Source organism: Myotis yumanensis, unplaced genomic scaffold (assembly GCF_028538775.1).
Source record: "Myotis yumanensis isolate MYYU_CA2020_CCGP unplaced genomic scaffold, mMyoYum1.0.hap1 SCAF_9, whole genome shotgun sequence".
NCBI classification, from domain to species: Eukaryota; Metazoa; Chordata; class Mammalia; order Chiroptera; family Vespertilionidae; genus Myotis; species Myotis yumanensis.
Window position 1 is genome coordinate 50,898,331 of NW_027223760.1, and position 24,205 is coordinate 50,922,535.

The 24,205-nt window shown below is 38.6% G+C and overlaps 1 protein-coding gene across 2 annotated transcripts in view; it reads right to left on the reverse strand.

The window, feature by feature from the left end:
• Positions 1–24,205, reverse strand: part of COL28A1 (collagen type XXVIII alpha 1 chain) — a 143,091-nt gene that overhangs the window by 96,862 nt on the left and 22,024 nt on the right. For both annotated transcript variants that reach the window (XM_070425131.1, XM_070425130.1), the window contains exons 7-11: positions 24,015–24,056; positions 20,305–20,331; positions 15,707–15,751; positions 12,255–12,299; positions 11,148–11,201 (exon numbers count right to left, since the gene is read on the reverse strand). In XM_070425131.1, coding sequence (XP_070281232.1) covers positions 11,148–11,201; positions 12,255–12,299; positions 15,707–15,751; positions 20,305–20,331; positions 24,015–24,056 — 213 coding nt within the window. The remainder of the gene's footprint in view (positions 1–11,147; positions 11,202–12,254; positions 12,300–15,706; positions 15,752–20,304; positions 20,332–24,014; positions 24,057–24,205) is intronic.

The following is a 24,205-nucleotide window of genomic DNA, read 5'->3' on the forward strand; positions in this document are numbered from 1 at the left end:
ACTAAGGAGCAGCAAGCAGGCAGGCGGTAAGAAGCGAGGGGTCCTGGACTGTGAGAGGGATGTCCGACTGCTAGCTTAGGCTCGATCCCTGCAGGGAACGGGCCTAAGCTGGCAGGTAGACATCCCCTGAGGGGTCCCAGACTGCGAGAGGGGTGCAGGCCAGGCTGAGGGACACCCCGCCTCCAGTGCATGAATTTCATGCACAGGGCCTCTAGTAATCACTATTTTTAAAATATTATTTTTTAAAAATTTTTATTTTATTGTTTAAAGTATTACAAATAGTAGTACATGTCTCCCTTTTTCCCCCCATTGACCTTCCCCCAGCATACCCTACCCCCCAGCACATGCCCTCACCCCCTCCCCACCCCCCAGTGTCTTGCGTCCATTGGTTATACTTATATGCATGCATACAGGTCCTTCAGTTGATCTCTTACCTCCCCCCCCATCCTCCCAGCATTCCTGCTGTAGTTTGACAGTCTATTTGATGCTCCTCTGCCTCTGTATCTATTTTTGTTTATCAGTTTATAATGTTCTTTATTATCCATAAATGAGTGAGATCGTAAGGTATTTTTCTTTCACTGACTGGCTTATTTCACTTTTATTTTTCATTATTATTAATGCTATGTCTTTGAAATCCGATATGTATTTAACACTTATGGCACATCCTATTTTGCTTGAGCCACATTTCAAGTGCCCAGTAGCCATATATCACCAATGTATTGGACAGCACAAGGTTAGAGTGATTAAAGAGGCTGTAGGTTCAGGTCAGAACCATGGAGAGTACCAACATTTAGGTGATGTGGGAGTGGAAGCACAGTATAAAGGAAGTCAGGGAAAAGAGAATTTTAAAAGGAACTCATATTTCCAAAAACTAATTCATAATCTTCCACTTGTGGATCTTATAATCTCCCGGCATTCTTTGTCTCAGGAAAGGGTACCCCAATCCCTGCAGGGGTCAAGCTAGAACCTAAGGGCACCTCGCTCTCCCTTATCCACTGTATGCAATGCATCACCAGTGCCTATCAATATGCCTCCTAAGTCTCTGTCAAATCCATCCATCTCTTTGATTCTCTATCATATTTTTACAGTCTACCCCAAATTAATAACATCTTTTGCTCAGATTACAACTAATCCCTTAGTACTCTCCATGTGTCCATTTCAGCACACTCCAATGTCTTCCTCCTCCCCCACATTGCTGCCAGAGCAATCTTTTCATGTTCATTTTCATTTTCATTTTAATCTGAGTAAAACCCTTCAAAGCCTTTCCCTTCCCTCTTGGGGTAAAGACAGCGCTCCTTACAAGGCTTGTGAACTCCTGTACAGTATGTTCCTGTGGCCTTTCCAGTCCCATCTGTTATTAGTTGATTCATCACATGCCACCCCAGCAGCACGGACCTTTGTAGTTCCTTGTACTTGCCGCGTTCCTTTCTGCCACAGCATCTTTGCACGCACTATTTTATCTACCTGGGATGTTCTTACCTCTGCATTTTCCTAGTCAATCCTGATTCATCCTTCAGCTCTTATCTTAAGCAGTATAGTTTCAGAGAAGGCTTCTCTGATTGGGTGAAATCCCTATGATAGAAATGGTACTGATAGCACCATTTCCCTCTTTTTACTGAGCCCTCTTTATAATGGCAACTTTGCATTTAGTTAATATGTGTCCCCCTAGACTATGGGGAGGACATCATGTGATCTTGCTCAGTTTCATATTTCCAGTGCTCAGCCAGTTGATATCATTCCCTCAACCATCCATGCAGCATTTACTGAGCAGCAGCTAGGGATCGGGTGCTGTACTAGCTGCGGGAGGTGAACAAATCAGGGGAGCTAGTCTAGGCTGGGGAGCTGGGAGACTGGAAATGCTCCTCTGGAGTTGCCCTTAGTTTACTCAGGTTTCAACCATAGCGATATCAAGTACCTTTTAAGCAGTTTCTCTTTCATACTTATCAGAGACAATTCATATTTTTTTCAGCTGAAGGAGTAATGAAATTCTAATAGGTGGCCTAAGCTGGACGGATAGTCCAACTAGAGAAACCCAACACTCCTATTTCCTGGCACTGACTCTAACCAGCATTCTTTCTTTTCCTAAGTTAATAAATAATGAATGATTGCCCAAAACTCTTGGACATTTTTGAAAATAGAACTTCTCCATTTTTTGAATAATACAATTATGAACAATTTAATCAGACCTTGACCTTTTCTTAACATTACAAGGATGCTTTAGCAACTGCTTTCTATTATTTTCCAGCTTTGTGTAGCACCAACTTTAATATTTTAAGTATTGGGACAAATATTCTCATAGTTTCCAACTGGAACAAAATGATGGATGAGCATTTTGCAAGTGCAAAATGGTTCAAGTATGGCCAAGATACACTCTTTGCTAAAACTCAGGGACATGATGGCTCTATACAAAGACTTGGGGAAAAGTCAAGAAAGGCCCCTTTTTTGGAAAGAAGGAAAAGCAGGGTAGGAAACTAATATTTATCAAATACTTTCTAAATTAAGCTCTATTTTTAGTCCCTAATTTCTCTTGTTTGAGAGAAAGCATTATGTATAAGGGGCATATTTTTAGAACACATATCAAGCTAGACTTATTCTGCATTAATAATAAGAGGGGTCTTCAAAGTTCTTAACTGCTGAGTAATTATTGACAACATATATGGCACTTACTATGTAACAAGTGCTACCCTAGGTGCGTCACATATTTTAACTCATATAAGCCTCAAAACAACTTTAAGAGGTAGGTACTATTAGTAACCCATTACATGGATGAGAAAACTGAGGCATGGGGCAGAACAGTAACTGGCCCAAGTCACAGAGCTAATACAACAGCAGGCTGAATTTGAACCCCAGCAGTCTGGTTTTAGAGCCAGTTCTCTAACCACCATGCAAACTGCCCCTTGAGACTTTTCAATTCTTAAAGTATTTAAAAATTCATCTTATCAAAGACTAAATTCATGTCTTTGTTATAGGAAGAAAAACACAAAAGTCAGATAGTTTCGATCCATCCATAGTTGAAGATCCATCCTATGAAGACCAAGGATCTTGAAATACAGTATAAGCCAAGAGGAAATACACTTTTATACAAGCTGACTCACATGTAATTTCAGGAACCCTCCATGTTTACCTGGATCAGTGTCGTCACTGAATTAGTGGTAAAGGTAATGTAAATTATAATTGGCGATACTGTGATCACACAATATAATTCCTACATATATAAACTGATTATTAACTGCCTATACTGAGTTTGGAACCACCATTATTCAAATCTCTAATTGCAGTCTTTTTAAAATACCTTCTACTAAGAGAAAAGACCACAGTTCATACACTCCACCTACTTATCGCCTCCAAAGAAGAAAAAACTTCATAATAACAAAGAATTGGTGAATAATATAATTGCAACTATACTATTGCACCAGATTTTAGTAACGCTTAACTCATTTTCTTTAATGCCATTAGGTCCAGGGGTGGGCAAACTTTTTGACTCGAGGGCCACAATGGGTTCTTAAACTGGACCGGAGGGCCGGAACAAAAGCATGGATGGAGTGTTTGTGTGAACTAATATAAATTCAAAGTAAACATCATTACATTAAAGGGTACGGTCTTTTTTTTTTTTTAGTTTTATTCATTTCAAACAGGCCGGATCCGGCCCACGGGCCGTAGTTTGCTCACAGCTGGGTTAAACCATGTGAAATTGACAACATTCAACCACGTTTAATCTACAAAAATGGCAATTCATATGGTTCGATTTGATTGGAAAGTCATAATTTATCACACAGAAAGTCTAAGGCATTGTGTGTAATTTGCCCTAAAAAGAAGGTGCAGTCAACAACCCATCCGGAGAGCTTCTAAGAATCACAGGTCTGGTGGCCACTATTTGGACTTCTCCAGAACAAAATAAGTAGCTGGAAAATATTCGACTGTGCCCTCTCCATATATCAGAGAAGAAAAAATCAATTTATGCCGAAACCGGCTTGGCTCAGTGGATAGAGCATCGGCCTGCGGACTGAAAGGTCCCAGGTTCGATTCCGGTCAAGGGCATGTACCTGGGTTGCGGGCACATCCCCAGTAGGAGATGTGCAGGAGGCAGCTGATTGATGTTTCTCTCTCATCAATGTTTCTAACTCTCTCTATCTTTCTCCCTTCCTCTCTGTAAAAAAATCAATAAAATATATTTAAAAAAAAAAAAAAAAAAAAAAAAAATCAATTTATGAGGAGATGGGTTCATATGACAGTGTAATATGCTTCTTAAAAACTTGCCTTGGAGACTGGGGACAAGGGGAGACAAGGAGAGTTATTGTTTAAAGGGTACAAAGTTCATGTTGGGATGATGGAAAAGTTTTGGGTTTACACAGTGGTAATGTATTTAATACCACTGAACGTACACTTACAAATTGTTAAAATGATAAATATTATGTATATTGTACCTTATCCTTGGAATAAACTTAATTTTCTCTGTTGCAGTGTTACTATTGCAACTTACTTGAATTCATGAAGGACACTGATTTTATTCATTTTTAAAATTCCGACATCTCTCTGAGGATATTGCAGTAGCTGATTCTATTTCACATTAGTGCCAGCTTGACTGGGCACATGGGATAGATCAGCACCTTTGTGGGAACTATTGGCAGCATTTTGGTTTCTCTATCTGTCAGAGTTTTCGCCTTAGCAGTCTCTGCATACACACCTGCACACACATTCCCACACAAGATAGGCCGTCTGCTGAGAACCACATGCATCAGAGATTTGGGAATGAAAATCAGCTACCTTGAAGCCATTGGCTGGCGTCCCACATGTTCTGGCAGCCACCTCACGTTGTCACTGTCAGTTGTCTCATGTCAAGTGAGTTAACAAGCTAACTGAGAGTCCTGATATCCAGATGTGCATGTAGGACAAAGCCCTTTCCACAAGAATCGCTGGATTACTTATCCTTTCCTTTTAATTATAGGGCCCAGGGCAGAAATAGCATTTAGACTTTGCCATCTCTGAAGGAAAAACATTCACATAGTTTGGCAGCTTGGTTCTGATTCTTCATTAAACAGATATCTATCATTGAAATTGTAAAAGGGATTCTTCCTGTGGCAATGCTCTACACTGAGCCGTCACAGCCTTGTTCAAAGTTGTTAGCCTGAGCCAGAGGGCCCATTATTGTTTTTGGACAACTGGAAAGCTGACATGTTCCAGTTCCTTGCACTTAAAACACCTTACATGAAGCCAAGAATACAGTCCCTCGGTTAGGAGAGCTATGGACTTAAAAAGAAAGTTTTCTGTTTGATTTATTATTCTGTACAGCACTAGGAATTGTTGACATCCACATATGTTTCAACTGATTTACTTCCCATGGAGTTATAAGGGATTATAACCTGTCGCAAATCATGATTTTTTAGTGGTTGAAAGCAACATCATAATGTTAGGAAATTGTTAGGTTTTTGAGTTGTGTGAAAACTGGAATAAGGAGAAGGTTTAAAATTCTTCACAGTTGTTCATATTTGCGGCATTGAACTACTTCCAAACCACAATTGAAATATTAGTTATGTTTAGTAGGTTGACCTATAAATCTACTAAGCTAACTTTGAGTCAAATCATGTATTTAAATAATTACCAAAACAACAATATACTTTTAAAACTATTAGATCTTCATTAATTATTTTTCTGTTCTTAAATATTGACATTGTGCTCTAATGAAAATATTGTTTTATAAAAAACAATCTAGGTTGTATATATGAACTATAAAATAAAATTAAGTTCCAAGTCCTCATGCTACTCTGAATGGAAGGTGGAAGTATAAATAACAGATTATTTAATGCTCAAGATACTTTTGATGGTTTATGTCAACCACTGTTCCATTTGTCTTTATTCTCCAAATATTTCAGAAAAATGGCCAAAATTCCTTGCTACTGCACCCTTCTCTCTGATTCCTTCCACAATCCATCATCGTCTTCAATCTCTCTATTGAAACTGCTCTCTCGAAAGTTTCTGGTAACCTCAAAATTGACAAACTAATTGACTCCTTCGGCTCTTGCCTGTTTGACTTGCCTGCAGTATGCTACTGTTGACAACTCATTCCATTGAAAGCCTTTCACTCATTCAGTCAGTGAATACTTATTTTTTGCTTATCTTAAATGTGTGTGAGTATGCATATGATTTTTTTTTTTATCTCTGTGCTCCTGACCTAACACTGGATCTTCTGCTTTAGCTTTTTCTTTACAAGAGTTGTGGGCCCACACATATCTGTCTGATTCTCCTCTCAATGGTTTATATCTGACAGAAGGCTGGCAATGTTTAAAGGTATAACACATGGAAGCTCAAAGAAAACTTGATTAGCATACTGCCAGCTATCAAAATTATCTGCATGCATTCGTAAAGGTTGATGAGTAGCCCTCTTTTTATTTATTTTTCATTTTTAGATGCAAACGTTTTCAAATACATTTTTTAATTTATTTTTCCCCATCACCATTTATTTTCTCTATGCCCTCTTCCCCTTCCCCCCTTCCCCAAACAATCACCACACTATTATCCATGAGTTCTCTCTCTTTCTTCTTTTTGATCAATCCCTCCAGTACCACCAACAACACCCCCCCAACATACACACACACACATACACACACACACACACACACACACACACACACACACACCCCAGAGCTGTCTGCCTGCTCTCTGAGTAAGCCAGTCAGAAAAAGACAAGTACCATATGATTTCACTCATATTTGAAATTTAATGAACAAACTGAACTACCAAGCAAAATAGCCTTCTTTTTTACAATGACCTCTTTTCATAGAGTATTTTGAAGGAAATAGGATGTTGTATAGGGATGTTTACTAGGCTTACGGTTTTAATTTTAGAATCTGTATATTTAGCTATTACTTAACTTCATAAAAATACCAGCTACTTGAAACATATCTACAGTGCTTGGGAACCACCAAATATGGGATCAAAACAATGGCAGCTGGGCAGAGTGGATAAGGAGGAAGGGGGTGTCTAAGAACCATGGTGTGGTGCAGAACTTTGGTGTGTTCTGGGTGCCTATTTTGCCCTCATCACTCCTCTTGAAACATAGGTTCTGTTTTTTCAGTAATACTAGGCCCTTTGTTCATTTTTGATGGATGGTGGATGTTTGATTCACTGGAGATTATTTACCCTGACCATATCCACTTTATTCAATTGGACCAAACGGGTGACATTTCTTTATGGGTTTTCTTAACATATCACTGAAGCTGAACGTAAGGTAAGACCAAGCTTCATACATGAAAGGACTTTGAGTTGCTTATATCAGTATAGCACAAGAGGAAAACACTTAGGGGAAAGAAAACCCTGCAGGAAATATAGGGACATCCAAGAATAAAACAATGGAAGAGGTTAGAAGGGATGCAATTCATCTATTGAGATAAATTAACATATAATAGATCATGATATTTTTAATTGTTTGGGCATTAACACTCAGTACTTTGTCTTGGGAAAATACATCAGGGCTATTTCCTAGTGTCCTTTGTCCTTAGCACTGAAGCACTGGCACTAGGAGACTCCAACACCTCACAACCTGTGTCCTGGTCAAGCCACAGAGAGCTGTCCCTCCTTCAGAGGCACAAAGAGGGTCTTGGAAAGAGCAAATTTGCATGAGACTTGAGAAAAAAAATACTCTTTTCAGAATTACCTCAGAAAAACACCAAGAAATGGCAAAAATTACCTAATGTGGGCTTGCACACCCACCATGCTCTTTTTACTTGTTCGAAACTAATGTTGGTAATTTGTTCTCTGTGATTTGAAAGGCCTGCCAGTCTTGAGCCAGTCTTTCCAGTTATTAGAGGGTCCATTCCATGGCCGGATGTGATTGCAACCCGAACCACCACTGCAGCCCGTGGAAGCAGGCACTCAGCTTTTACTGAGAAAGCACAGCTACACTCTCAGTCCCGTCCTAGGATAAGTATCTTGGCATTCATAAGGAAAACAGCCCATCCGTCTCTAGATGAATGGCATGTTCTCCTTATGAATGCCACTGCGTGACCCTCATCTATGGGAGCCAGGCTGAGGTGCCTTAGAGCCAAGGTTTCATTGTGAGGAACAGCAATGTTTTGTTGCTAAGGAAACAAGGGTATTCAGGGCAACATAGGAGCTACATTACATGTGGAAAATATTAATGACAGAAATGATTTGTGAAACAAGGCCAGAATCACTTTTTTTAAATTATTATTTATCACACGCTATTTTTTTCCCCTTTTGTTCTTTGGCCACCTTGACTGCAAACCCTCTGATGAAGAAAATCCAAATACAAGAGCAATAGAACAAGATTGTAGTTCCTGAGAGAGACCATTCATAAATTTAAAGGCACAGGCAGGCCCTACCTAGAAACTTTCAGGGAATATTCATAAATGTTGCAGATCTAAAGGTATCTATTTTAAGGTCTTGTAAGAAACCAAGTATTTGAAAGAGCGCATTGCTGGGGGGGGGGGGGGTTCCCCCACACAATTCTCTTCCTTCTTTTCCTTCATTTCCAGATTAATATTATAACCAAGTAGGGAGGCACCCCTTAACAGACTGTTATTTCCAGCCAGAGTACATTAGAACTGGACACACATGCATATTCCATACTGTCCTAAAGAAATTCATTGGCCTCAGGTTGACTATTCTGGAAATTGAGCAATTTTCCTAAGGGGATAAATATAATATGGTGGTTAAGAGCAGACTGGCTGGGTTTGAATCCTGACTCTGTCCCTTACTCACTGTGTAGACTTGGACCCGTTGCTTAAACTCTTTGTGCCTAATCTGTTCCTAAGCTGTCTTGCCTCAAAAGGTGGTATTATGTTAAATGAGAATTTAGAACTTTATCTGTCCATAGAAAATAATCAGTAAATAAGTGTTATCTATTATTATAGAAGCTCTCAAATAAATAATCCTCTCTCTGCCCATTAGAAAATACAAAATTACTGGATTTTAAGGGCTTTTTTTTTGCAAAAATTGCAATAGCAATTTCTTAACATTTTGTAATAAAATGGTAATGGATGAAATGTTACTGTAAAACATAACATTATTTTTAGATTGAGGATAAAATAGTTTAAGTCTGTAAGATTTAGAAGTACATTCTGGGATGGGAAATGAAACTATTCCATGAAACCTGACTATTAATACGATACACTTATACATGTATAAAATTTAAAAACTAACAAAATCAATGTGACATGCATCTCTGGTTGACAGATCCAAAGAGAAGTGGAAATTGGTAATAACATCAAGAGACCACTACATTTGTGACCAGAAATATAGCTAGAAGGAAAAATATAGCTCATTCTCACCTTACTTCCTGCCAACAACTTTGAACATGCTTTAGAAATTGCCATCTTTTCAAGTGACAATGAACTGTGTTCACCTGGCAGTGAAATTTGTGATGAACATTAAAGTGGCAATTTTATGTTATATATCTTTTACCACAATTAAAAGAAATGTTAAGAGACACCCTTGGAAAATTGATAAAGTCCTCAAATACTTTGAACCAACACTCCTTTTATGACATTGTTGTGAAAGTCAAGCATGAAATGTTTTTATGTCAGAACTTTACAAGTTCTCCCAAATACTTGACTCTTTATTTATTTATTCTTTCAAAGAATTAATGCATGGTTGGAATGAAAAGCTAAATTTTGTTGAAATGAATTTATTTAAAAAGGAAAACCTAAGTAGTAATTGTAGGAGACACAACAAGATGTGATCAAATGGGCACCTTTTTATGGATTGCCACCAACCATCTCCCAAAGCCACATGCCTGCTCCCAGCCCACCACTTCCTCCCGGTGCCCCTCACAGCTGATGACCTGGCTTTGCCTCTGCCTCAAGCCAGCCATATGATCTCCAGACTTTGCTTCCCATTTTCAAAAATGAAAACTTTGGGCCAGTATGATCTCTAATATTCCTTGTGGCTCAAAAATTCTGTAATTCTATTACTGTTGCAAATTCCAGCCCTGACCCCTGATTTAAAGCCTCTCACAAACATGTGAAAATTATCATCTTAGGTAAAAAAGAATCCTAGAAATAAGCATAAACTGTCAAAATATATTTTTTTTCTTGCTGCAGGATTTTACCTACAGCCAAAGCAATTTTATAAAAACCTTCTACTCAATATTCCAAGGAGCCATTTCTTTCCCCCAGAGAGAATTAATCATAGGCAAGGACTGGAGAAGACACTTCCCCTTGATGAAGTTTGAGCACGCTCCTGCTGAGAAGCCCATTCTATTTTAATTTGTCAATTAAAAGTGGCCTGGGGAATCACACACTGCCATTATCTCATTAAATCACTATACTTGTCACTCCCTTTCCTCTGAAAAAAGAACACTCAAGTAGCTCAACTACTCCCCACAACTTAAATTTAATAGTACTTTTAAAATATTGGTTTTATCTAGGGTCTGTTGGGGACTGCACCTTCTCTGTTATTACCGCCATAAATTCCACGGATCTCCAGTCACTAACTCAATTCCATTTATTGGGTACTTACTATATCCGTGAAATTTACTAAGCACTGAGAAGAATTAAAAAGGAACTAAAAGGCTTGCTTTCAGCAAATCAATGGTGTGCTCATTAGAAAACAGAGCCTTATAAAGAGTCTCTTAAAGATCCTTCTTATAGCATCTTTTGGTTCTGCTTGGCTCTTATTCAACCCTTCCCTATTTATCTTGCCTGATTTTCTGTGGAATGACATTACAAGCATGGTGTGGCCCTGTTTAAAAAAACACCAAAAAAAAAAAAAAAAGCTTGATTTCTTTTGGTATAACAGCTGTAAAATCTCTTCCTTTATAAGCTGTATATTGAGTTGGAATTATATGTGCGTAGTAGGCATTTGAGTTGAGTTACTTGTTACTACTTATCAGTTTCTAGTGAGCCATATAATAACTAAATGGCAGAAGTAAAAAAGGAAACACTGCAAAGATTCTAATGGCTTATTTTTAACAATGCTCCTTTGAATAATATAATAATAAATTATAAAACTATGTCAATGACTTCCTACGTGTACTTGAACATGATTCGGTGCATACCCCTGCAGTTATTTTGTATTTCCAAAGATACTTCCTCAAAGAGTACATTGACTTCTGCCTAATAAAAAATGCATTACCATGGCTCACTAGGAGAAAGACACTCTGCTTGTCTTTAACCCAGGAATAGGATTACCTTATTGCCTTGAAATCCTTTCGGGCCTGGGTCCCCTGGAGGTCCACTAATGCCCTGCTCCAAGATGAAAACCAAGAATTAGTTCTGTGTACAAAAGGCCCATCAGGAATGAATCATTTGTTCAGGTCCCTAGAGATCCCAGAGTTAGAATTCAGACTATAACTCAGTTAAGTTGTAATTACATGGAATTGAGAAATGGAATGAGGTGAAATTCTTCATGTCAAATCAGTATCTTCTAAAATAGTACTTCAGCTGAGAGAAACATTTATTAATGAGAGGTTGGTTTTCTAAACCTGTGTTTCCAACCTTATTCCTGACCTGGACCTCTTTTTTGAAAGATTTCAAATAAACAGCTTTTTAAAAATATATCTAAGGCATATATAACTGAAAGTTGCAACTTCCAATGACCCTGTGATAGCTAGAGTGACTATCCTACCCTGACACAATTCCAGGTTAAAACAAAGGAGTTGATGGTTAACTAGATATTGGCTAGAAAATCTTGGGTAAAAGTATAATTTTCAATAGACTTTTTGAAATACTGAAATTAACTCTTCACACACATACCATCCCCCTATTATAACTGTAGATGAGGCAAGTTCACTGACTAGAAAAAACATCAGCCATATTATTTTTGAAATCTATACCTAAATAAATGCCTTAAAGAATCATTGCATGTTATTGAGCATCAACTACTTATAGTGGCAAAACAATACAAATACTTAATTTAGAGAAAATGCATAGCTCCTCCTACTATATTATAGTAGCACTGCAAAAAACAGTTACACTTTGTTTTTAACTACTTTTATTTTATCCGTCTTCCTAGATGCTAATTTTTAAACTTTTATCCCTTCAACTAGTCATTAAATAGACTCCCCTGCTGGTACCTATCTTTAGGGAGCCTGAATTGGTTAATAAAACATTAAGGTAGTGGTTTCCAAAACTTGGTTGCACATTGAAATCGCTTGGGGATCTTTAAAAATATTGAAGCCTAGCTCCAATTCCAGCCATTCTGATTGAATTGGTAGAGGGTGCAAGTGAGCAAAGGGATTTTAAAAAGCACCTTAGGTGATTCTAGTGTAGACTTAGATTTGGTATTAGCCTCCTTACCTGAGGTCCTCTGGGTCCTTTTGATCCATATGGCCCGGGGGATCCCTGTGGAATAAAATTGATGGTAAGTCACTCTAAATATCCATCTTCAAAGTGCAATGACTTTAGGTGGAAGAGAGGGCATATGTTCTCTGTAAGAGCCAGTCTTCCCTGGTTATCCAAACATTAAAACCAACATGTTCATTGTTAACGAAATGATCCTAATTAACAAGTCAAATGGAGGTCACATTGTCCTTTAGCAAACAAACTCCATGAAAACATAATTTTAGATGTAAGTTCTTGGCCTATATATTGATATTTTTATCAAAGTAAATGATTTCTTAAGATTCTTTAGAAAGCAGTAAGCTTGGTAGAATATTGTGGGTTTTTTTCAACAAGGTAATGGCTGTTAAATTAATTTAGTGAGTTTCTCCAATGTCTAGTTTCTCCCATCTTCAAGACATGAAACTTGGCAAAACACTGTTTGTACTCAACACTCTTCTAACAGAAAATATTTCAGTATGTTCCATAACTTAAAAACCCCTTAAAGGTTTATTTTTATTAAAGTAAAATATAGTCTAATCTCTTTTTTTTCAGATTTCAACTTTTTTCTGCTTTTGTTGTGTATGTGTCCCTTCACACTGATATTAACATATTTTCATCCAATTTTATTCCCAATAGATTTTTCTTCAAATAATTTTATCAGAGTATATATACAATTTTATGTCTTATTTATTTCACCTTCTGTTTTATCAAAAATATTTTTTCATGTTATTAAGAACTCTTCATAATGTGAATAATATTCAAGAATATAAATCAGCCCTAGCCAGTTTGGCTCAGTGGATAAAGCATCAGCCTGCAGACTGAAGAATCCTGGGTTCGATTTCGGTCAAGGGCACATCCCAGGTTGCTGGCTCTATCCCCAGGAGAGGGTGTGCAAGAGGCAGTTGATCAGTGATTCTCATCATTGATGTTTCTATCTCTCTCTCCCTCTCCCTTCCTCTCTGAAATAGATAAAAATATATTTTTTAAAAAGAATATAAATCAATCATGATTTACTTAGTAATTTCCCTAATGTGGACATTAAATTCATTTTGATTATTACTATTTAAATAATGCTATCATGAACATGTTTGTATATACCAGTACATATTGTCCAACTTCTGACTCATTCCTAAGGATAATTTCCTAGAAAGGATGCCTGATGCAGAGATAGACAATAAGCACATTTACAATTCTCTCTCAACTCTCTCTTGCCTCTCACACTTTTTATGGGGAGAAAATATGAGACTTTTATCCATAAAGTTTGTTCAGGTTTGCATTTTCACTACCTGAGTAGAGAAAGCATATCTTCATCTTATAAAATCCCCATCAACTCTGAGTATATATTACTTTAGTGTTTGCTAATTTGGTAGGTAAAATAATATTTTAAGTTTACTTATCTGATTGCAATGCATTGGATAATTTTTCATTTATTAGCCATTTTTATTTTCTGTTTGATTTTCTGATTCTTTATACATTTTACTTATGAATTATGTGAATTCTTCATATCGGGACACTGTGTTCCATTGACATCTAGACATGCATTTTTCAAATTTTCACATCTCTGACATTGGGATACATCTTACAATCAATTGCATCTTTATAATTGGAAGTATTTTTTTTTCTTTCTTTTTGGCACAAAATATAATAGGGCATTTAACAATCCTTGGCATCTTAGTAAATGAAATATGATATTAACTCTTTATCAATCATTTTTATTTCAAATAGTTTTCCCAGTTATTATTTAACTTTCATTTTTGTTTTCTTCTATATGTGTCCTTTATTCTGTATTTCTGAGTCCAGGTTCATCTCCCATTATTAGTTATCCTCCAGGAAGAATCCACTCATTATTATACTTTCCATTTTGCCCAGAGATAATTACCAAGCCTACATTTTTCAGATCCATCTGACCTTTCACTCTCCAGCATTTTCAAAAGCTTTCAGGAAGTCTCAAGCTATTTAAAGTGTTTAGTTACATGTGCCACTGCCATTATCCTATCCTTTTCTTTTCACCTTCTGCCTCATTCTCTCTCCTTGACTTTCTGCCATAATTAAAATATATATATTGAGTTTGGTATCTTAATGGCATGTTCTTAATAGTTCTTAACTGCAATGAAAACTACTTTACTATGTGCTTTTTTGACCTTTTATTATTATACTAGAGGCCCAGTGCATGAAAGTCATGCACTGGAGGGGGGGGGGAGGGTAATCCCTCAGCCCGGCCTGCACCCTCTCACAGTCCAGGAGTCCTCGGGGGATGTCTGACTGATTACTTAGGCCCGCTCCCCACGGGAAACCGGCCTAAGCTAGCAGTTGGACATCCTTAGCACTGCCACAGAAGCAGGAGAGGCTCCCACCACCACTGCGCTTGCCAGTCGTGAGCCTGGTTTCTGGCTGAGTGATGCTCCCCCTCTGGGAGTGTACTGACCACAAGGGGGCAGCTCCTGCATTGAGCGTCTTCCCCCTGGTGGTCAATATGCATCATGGCGACTGGTTGTTCCGCCATTCGGTCGATTTGCATATTAGCCTTTTATTATATAGGATTTTAAATGCACTCTCTATGCATTTCTGGCCCATTAAGGAACTCTTTAACATATTTAATATTGTCTCCAACTTATATACTTTATCCATATTTATGTTTTAATGAAAGATAAGTACCTATTCAATTGTCCGTGGTTTGCTGCATTTTCCAAATTTCAAACCCCTATCTGTGTCTGCTTCTGCCTCATTATTTATAACTATTTTATTAACTTATTTCACAGAGTTCTTTGCTCTGCTTTGGAAAGTGCTTGTTCTCAGTGTTTACAACTGGAAAACAGTTCTACTTGTTCCCAATTGGAGCTTGAATTGACTATTTGCTGGTTAAATTATTCTTTCCACTACAACACTCAGTAGGCTTGGCCTCAAAGGTTAGGGTACCACAGAGCAAAGACTTAATGGTCCATAAGAAAGGCATTTGGGGGTATGGCTTTATTTTTTGCTTCATGTTTGACTGATCTGAAAATTGAGCCAATGATCTCCAACTCCAGCAGTGAGGTTGACATAATGCATCCCAGAAATTTTCTTTTGTAATTTTTTAATCGTTCAATTGTTGTTGTTTTTTAATAAGTATAGTTGGAATAGATTGGTCATATTAGTTTCAGGTGTACAATGTAGTAAGTCAACATTTTTACACCTTACAATGTGATCACTCCATTAATTCTAGTAATCATCTGTCACCATGTAAACTCATCACAATACTGTTGACTATCTTCCCCTTTCCCTTTACACCCATCCCCCACTCTCTCCCTTCTGGTAACCATCCCTTTGGCCTCTGTTCAAACAAAACAAACAAATAAACAAAAACAGACTCATAGAAACAGGAATTCCTTCCTAAGGAAACCAGCCCCAAAGGATCGCAGCTGTTAGCATTTTATAAACATGTTCCTTACTTTGTCACCTTTTATTCCTGGTTTACCACAGTCTCCACGTACACCCTAAAAAAGAAATAAAATAAAATAAGAAGACATTTGTAGTTATTCAGTGTTATGATTTTCCTCTTAAGGATTTTCCCAGCAGAATCTTATGACATAAGCACTCTGATGGATTATACCCAGTTTTATCCTCAATCCTGTAGGTTGTTTGGGCATTGAACTATGAAAAATTTTATCCATGAGTCATCTTTAACTTGACAAAATCAAATCACTAATACCACTTAATGAGGCTTAACATTTTTGAGAGATGGATGAAATTAAAAGAAAAGCTAAGGTTTACTGAGCATCTACCATATATTATATGCCCTTGGCATGTGTGACTTAACTGAATCCATAGTACAGGCCAATGAGATCAGTTTTAGAATTCTCATTTTATAGATGAGGAAACTTAGCTCTGTGAGATAACTTCTCTCCATCATAGAGCTAGGAAGAAGAATCAAGATCAGAATCCAGGTCTACCCAGACTCAGGGCTGTGTTTCCACAACACCATGCTCTGGCCCCAGTACCAACTTTGATCGAGTAGTAGCTTTTGCCTAGAGAGTGTGAGGGAAGGGTCCTGAGACCATGTCATGACTTGGTAGGGAAAGGAGCCATGATGGATGAGCAAGGTCTGCTGTGAGAGCGAGAGAGCGGGGCAAGGTGGCCAGCACGCTATGCATTTTCCATCATCATTCTCCACCGTCCTGCCTTTCCTAGAATATTAATGAAAAAACTAACATATAAATTATGTTTCACAGTTTATTATTAATGGTATTTTAGAAATTAGCTTTAGTTCATCTGACACCAACTGTCTGAGGTAGATATTTTTAGCCCAATTTTACAGTATGAAATTTTGTGATTCAAAAAGGTTAAGTAACTTGCTCAGGACTTCTAAGACTTCTAATAGTTGAACCAAAATGCAAAAGAGTCTATTGGGATAACAACTAAAGTTAGAATTTCAAAGAGCTTTCATATATATATATTCTGAGCCGCAGACCAATTCATATTTTTAAGATAAGGCAACTCAATTGGAGATGTACTTGAATACACATGCTAGCCCATGACTCCTAGTCCAGTGCCCTCGCTACTAGTTTCTGCTTCTGCTGCTGCTTTGTTTTCTATGTGCTGCTCTAAGTGTGCTACTCAAAGTGCCACTGCACAATGACATAAGGGACTTGCACTAACATGGACTTCAGTGCCCTGCTTCCTTCATCAGGGAAGTCTTGCTATGAAAAATAAATGTCAGCTGAACTAAACAGTGTGCTTAGTGGTCTATTGGATTTATATTTTGGTGGAAACTTCATCTTTCCACAAAATAGCCACAAACAGTTCACAGATTGACAGCCAGCCTGCCCACCACACTTTGAACAGTGGCTGCTCCAAGAAGGGTAACCAGCAACTATGGATGCACAGTATGTGCCAAAGCCTTTATATTGTTGTTAATCCCCACACCAGCCTTGCCAGGGAGATATGTCTCCATTCACAGATAAGGAAAATGAGGCTCAGAGGGATTAAGGAACTTCTCCATGACCACAAGCTGAGTCCGTTAGACCCTCAGGTCCATGTTCTCCATTAGCCACCCAAAGCTGAACAAAGCTCACTGCCATGGTCTGTAGGTTCCTTCCCACTCACTCCACACTTCTGCCTAGGGTGCTGCCTGGGGTAATGCTGGCACTGGAGTAGGAAAGAGGAAGGCACGATTCTTAGGTCCAGCTATGCCTCTGTTCAAAAGCAATCTATTCTCTCTCTAATCTTTTCATGTGAGTCAAACTGACCCAGGAAAAACTGAGCCCTCTCTTAGGACAAGTCGGACATTTACTTCTGAATGCAAATGGAAAATCACTCTTGAAGAATCTATTAGAAGGCAATTAATTTAATAATGTTGGATGGGAAGAAAATGAGTCAACCAGCAAAATATCAAACAGAAAAGTACCATAAATACACTCCAAAGTATTTTGGCCAGAATTCACATTCACATTCAAATTCCAGACAGATTTGTTCGCTATAGGGTCCTGGGGAACAGCATTTGTTGGGGGGAGAGGGGTGCAGATTTCCATCAATTAAAATATTGTATTCATGTTATTTGCCTCTGCAAAGGCGTTTTCTTTTTTGCTGGGCTCATTAGTCCCCGTGGAATGGCCACATGACACAGTTCCAGAGAGAAAGTGCTTCAGAAAGCTGCAAACAGATTAGCTCTGTCCCCAGCCTCTGGCTTCTGATGCCACTGCTCCTGCTGAAATTCTGGTTTGAATGTCGATGGGTCAGGGTCGCTGTGCTCTGACAGCTTGTATTTTCCAAATGCAAACTCCTCCAGTGAATCTATAATTCCCCAGAAGTCTAAATGAATATTATCTTATATAACATACATAATCTTCCTGGTGTTGATAGCTCATTGTGTAAATCATAATTTTTCACAACTACATATGGGACAATTTTGTAATCATGGAACTTTTTAAACTTTCCCACATTATCATTTATTTCCTGTCTCTTCCTGATAGCACCTTACATTTACAGACCAGCAACAAGCAAACAATTTATTATCACATCCATTATTTCGTTTGAGCGTCTGAAAATTAGGGAGGCCTGGATTAGCCCAGTTCCATTTGGATGATGAAATAGACACTCCAAGAGGTTGAGTTTCCAGGTTCTTATGGCTAAGGGCAAAATCACGGCATTTCTTACACTCTTCCTCTTTTAGGCCTAACGTTTCCAGTCCTTGGGGATATATTTATTTTCCTGTATGAAGGTTTACCCCTAATATTTGCAGAGCTCAGGGATGAGGACAAGCAGAGGCCCACATACGATGTATCTAAATAGTTGGAAGTTATAAATCAAGCTAATAAACTAGTCATGTTCTAGCTTCTTTTCTTGACAAATAAGCCTTCAAAAGACATTTTAAATCATAGAATTTTGGGGATTCCTCAAGAGGTCCATGCAGGAGTACAGCCCCAGCCTAGAGCCTAGCCCCCACTTCACTTCCCACATCCAGTTCCTTCCGCAGCAAAAGATGCTAAAAGTGTATGTACACGAAGATGCCCACATAGCACAAAGCTGCCTCCAAGGCTCCCTCCTATTCTAGCAAACAGCTCTGACCACTTTGCAAGGACTTTTGGGGTCTTGGTTACCAAAGCATGACCTAGGCCAGTGATGGCGAACCTTTTGAGCTCAGCGTGTCAGCATTTTGAAAAACCCTAACATAACTCTGGTGCCGTGTCACATATAGAAATTTTTTGATATTTGCAACCATAGTAAAACAAAGATTTATATTTTTATATTTATTTTATATATTGAAATGCTATTTAACAAAGGAAAATCAACCAAAACAATGAGTTCGCATGTCACCTCTGACATGCGTGTCATAGGTTCGCCATCACTGACCTAGGCCGTGGGGGCAAAGACCTCTTGCCCTGCAAATCCTGGCTTTGAGGGTTAGGAGTGGGGGCACAGGAGACCCAGAGCAGGGCCTCTGAAGTGCAGGCCGCTTGCCCAGATCTGAGAGCTGGTCCAATAATGGAACAGTGGCAGACTTATTAATGAACCATTGAACACTCTCAAAGGTTCCTGAGCCCCAGTCCAACTTGTTTGTTTCTTTTGAATCAGTCTGTTAACTTCTTTTGAACTAGTGTGATCAGTTCCCTAACCTGTAATTTGCAAATAGTCTACCAACCCAATACTTTCGTGTGTTTGTTTGTCAAATTTACTCTCTGCTACAGTCTCTACCCAGATGCCTAACCAAAGTCAGTGGTTCTTCACTGCTTAACAAACATAAGTCATCTTTCTCCTATAGGAGGGCTAGGTGCCTAGGTTTTATAGGAAGTTAAGCAGCAAAGGAACAAACTAATTGCAGTATTTCTGCATCAGTTTGTATGTGGACACTTTTCATCTGCATACCTGTGCTGCATGGCTGTTAAATTGGGATTCTCTGTTCATGTCTGCAGAGCTCAGAGAGACTACATACTAATCTCAGGTGCCTCCCACCCCTTATAATACACACCCAGATCTTAAGTTATATTATTACTAGAGGCCTGGTACACGAAATTCATGCACTGGGGGGCAGAGAGGGGGTAGATCCCTCAGCCCTGCTTGTGCCCTTTCGCAGTCTGGGAACCCTTGGGGGATGTCTGGGGGGGAGAGACAAACACACGAAAGGAATGGGTTGGTAGATTATTTGCAAATTACAGGTTAGGGAACTGATCAAACTAGTTCAAAAGAAGTTAACAGACTGATTCAAAAGAAATAAACAAGCTGGCAGTCAGACATTCTTAGTGCTGCCGTGGAGGTGGGAAAGGCTCCCGCCACCACTGCTACACTAAGCAGCTGTGAGCCCAACTTCTGCCTGAGCCACTAGGGGGCAGCTCCTATGTTGAGCGTCTGCCCCCTGGTGGTCAGTGCGCATCATAGCGACCCGTCATTCCACTGTTAGGTCGATTTGCACATTAGCCTTTTATTATATAGGTTTTTGTGTCAACATAGTTAGGAAATCCCGACTTACAAAAATAAAGGAAAGGAAGTTTTATTCAGTACATCAATGCAGTGATGTTTCTGGAATCTGGTCTATTTGCTATTACAAACTTACCTTCTCACCCTTGTACCCAGGAATTCCCTAATTTAAAAAAAAGAAAAAGAAAAAATGAAATATGATATTAGAAGGCTTAGTTAGAGGAAGCACTTTATGTTTTTCATTTATAACATACAATAAAACACCTCTGTAAAGTCTTGGAAAATAAGACCGTATAGACCTAGGATATTTCTCTTTGCACTTAGGGACTGTGCATTTACTAAAGAGAAGAGAAACTAATTTTCCATGTATTACATTTACTCTCAGTTCCAGGTATTTTTTCAAACCCAAATTCTTGCCCTTTGGCCTGAAGCTGAAGAAGAGACTAGACACTGAAACTCATTGTACAAGTGAAGACCTGCAAGGGTCCTTTCAAACTGTTATATTGACTTTTAAACGAACTATGAGCAATCACAACTGAGAATTTTTCACAGGGACTAGTAGAGAAATTGGCTTTGAGAACGAGCTGGAATAATGAATGTCCTTTAAAATGTGCATAAATGTTTATATTCTTTATGGTCCCTCTTTCACATTCAGTCTAGAATATAAACATCAAGGAAATGAATGGTTCCTTTTTCTACCCTAATGAGACAGTGAGCTTTGATTTACTAAGTTTTATCTCATGCTAAATAAGGGGCTCCTTTGCTCCTCTTGGGAACCCTGCACAGCCCTCTCCATGTGTCACTGCCCATAAGCTCCTTAAGTAAAACAATGGTGAATAAAAAAGGGACTGGAAGTTACCAACTTTATGCAACAGCAAGTCTTTTTCACATAGGATTTCATGTCTTCTTCATACAACTGTAGTTTTCAAGTATGAAAATGGACTTGTAAGACTGATTTTAAATGGGCTGTAGAAACTAGTGGCATAGAAAACTATTCTTGCAGTTACATGTAAGTCAGCCTACAACATTTTGTTCTGTGTGTGACTTCGTTACAAAAGTAAAAAGGAAAACTTCAAGGAGGAAAGAACGCTTCTTGGTCAAATGAGTGGTCACCGAGAGATAGAAGATAAAAGTGGAACTAATCCAAGATATTGTTGCTGCAATTTAATTCATTTTGGGGAATATGAATTCACATAAGTCGCTTAATTTTGGGGATGGTGCTTAAAATGAAGGCTCACGTATAAACAGTTAAATTAGGGTCTTTATTAAAATAATTCGTGTTAGCAGCACTAAAAAAGCTAGACTTCTAATCTTAGGGAACTTGGGGTGCTTTCCACCCCTTACATCATACAACCATAGTTCAAATTCTGTCATTATTTTATGTTAAAAGAATTAAGACTGCATTTTAGAAGGAACCAATTCAGTTTTGTTTTGTTTTTTCTTTCTGAAATCTCTGGTTCATTTTATTATTTGGTTACTATCAGTTTTCTTCCTTCCTTCCTTCCTTTCAAGGCATTTTTTTTTTAAATTTCAGAGATGAAGAGAGAGGGAAAGATGGATAGAAATATCAATGATGAGAGAGAATCATTGATCAGCTGCCTCCTGCACGCCCCCTACTGGCGATTGAGCCCACAACCTGGGCAAGTGCCCTGACCAGGAATCAAACCCTAACCTCCTGGTTCACAGGTAGATGCTCAACCACTGAGCCACACCGACCAGGCTTTTCATGGCATCTTAATTATTAGTTTTAAAATATCCAAAACTGCACTTGTGGGTCTCTGCCAAAATTGTTCTGACTTTCCTATTTCTATTAATGGTATCATCATATTTCAAATCACACAGTATCAAAATTTTATAATCATCTTTTCTTTCTACTCCCCCCTTACATTCCTTTAATCCAACCAGTGAAAATTATCCAACAGCTTCCACTGCACTATTTTACATCCACTCTCCTGACCCAGGCCAACAAGGCGCTATGTGATCTAGCCTCTGCTTGCCTCTGTGGCCTCGCCTCCCACCCCCTTCATCAAGTCTGGCTTCTTTCCATTTACTGAGTCGGCCCAGATTGTTCCCACCTCAGAGCCTTTGTCTCTGCTGCTCTTTCTGCCCAGAACATCCCTTGTTTCATATTCCCACAGCACTTCTCACTGACTGAAATTCTTTTCATTCGTTTGCCTATTTATTGCCTCCCCCTGCTAGGACACTCTGTGCAGCAGGGACTGTCTGTCTTGCTCACTCCTGTATCTCCAGCACCTAAAAGAGGGCCCAACACATAGAAGGTGCTCAATAAATATTTGCTGAATATGTGAGTTAGAGTGAATCCCCACATCTTATCATTTCTTTCCTTTCATGGTTCTCACAATGTCCTCTTCCTTTCTACTTTGTCATCATTGTAGCCCAGTTCTGTGCAATAGAATGTGAGCTCCAAATGGGAGCCCCATATGTTTAAATTTAGTGATAGCCACATAAAAAAATGAACAGGTGAAATTAATTTTTAATAATATATTTTATTTATCCCAATAGGTCCAAAACACTGTCATTTCCCCATGTAATCGTATAAAGAATATCAATGAGATCATTTACATCTATTTTGGGGTTACAAAGTCATCCAAACTTGGTGTGTACTTTATTTCTAAAGCACGCCACAATTCGGGCTGGCCATGTTTCAGCTGCTCAGTAAGTACAGGTGGCTGGTGGCTTTCATATCCTCCAGAGCAGCTCTAGCCAGTTCCCTGTTATTTCTCATCTAGGCTGTAACAACAAACCTTCTAAGTGCTTCTTCCTTCTGCTTATTCCCACTTAAATTTCTCTTTTAGAGCCATGCCAGACTAATCTTCCAAATACACAGTCTTGGGTCATATGCCTCATCTAAAATTTCAGGGGAAGTGCCCATCACCTAGCAAAGCCGAGACCTTACATCCGGCATAGAGCACCCACTCTTCAGGCACCCTATCTCACCATTTCCCAACACACTGCCTTCCCTCTGGCTGCTGCTCAAGGCCCGCTCCATCTGGAATGCCTGTCCCTTCCACCTTCCTATTCTGTCTTTTCCTGTCACAATACTACACCCTTTGGGGGTCATCCCATAAAATCTGCCCTGACAACTCCAATTTCTGAATTCCCATAATACTTTGTGCATGCAATTTTCACAATATTTTGACACTCTGCTTCATGTAGTAGCTATTTCAAATCTTATCTCTCCTCTGAGATAATAAATATTTCAAAAATATAAGTGCTTTGTCTTAATTTTATTTTCACTTAGTAAGCATGCTTTATATAAGGAAGATAATTAAGAAATGTTTCCTGAATAAATAACAGAAATTTCTGAACGGATTTCCATTGAAATTTTTAAACTGTCTATCAGATTCTTTCAAAAAGTTAATTTAAAAAATGAAGACAGCAGTTTTTAAAACCTCTAGGCTTTCACTCAAGGATACATGGAGAGGAGAGAATTATCATGGCCTCCTTTTGTTCACTGTATACTTCTCTGCTATTTGCTACACTATTGCAATTCTAACCCAAATGCTAATGAAACATTTTTCTGTAATTATTTTTCATGATAGTTCCAGAATTTTAATTTTCTCTTTATTGAAAAAACAATACAAGAAGTAAAGCAAAATATTTTTCTTATTTGAGCCTTTCACAGGTGTCCAATTTAGTGTCAGGGAATGTCACGTGGTTGACCACTCCTCTCATCATCTGTCTGATTGCTTGTGTGAGACATCACTAGTACCCGTAGATATAAGTCATTTTTGCACTTGCACTCCAGGGGTAAAAATGGTCAATTACAGAATCTTAGCACCCTGGGATTACTTCCTTACGAAGGCAATCCAGTTGTGTACATACCCCTGGGCCTCTTTCTCCAGGTTCCCCTTTTTGAGCATCACCCTGTGACAAACAAAAAAGTCAGTCAGAATTGCACAGCCATGCAGAGGGACTGATTGCTCAATAAAATGCGTTATTCAGAATTCCCAGATTAGCAAGACAAGCCAGTGGGGGGAGAATTCTTTGGCCTTTCCCATTGACATTTTCATCAT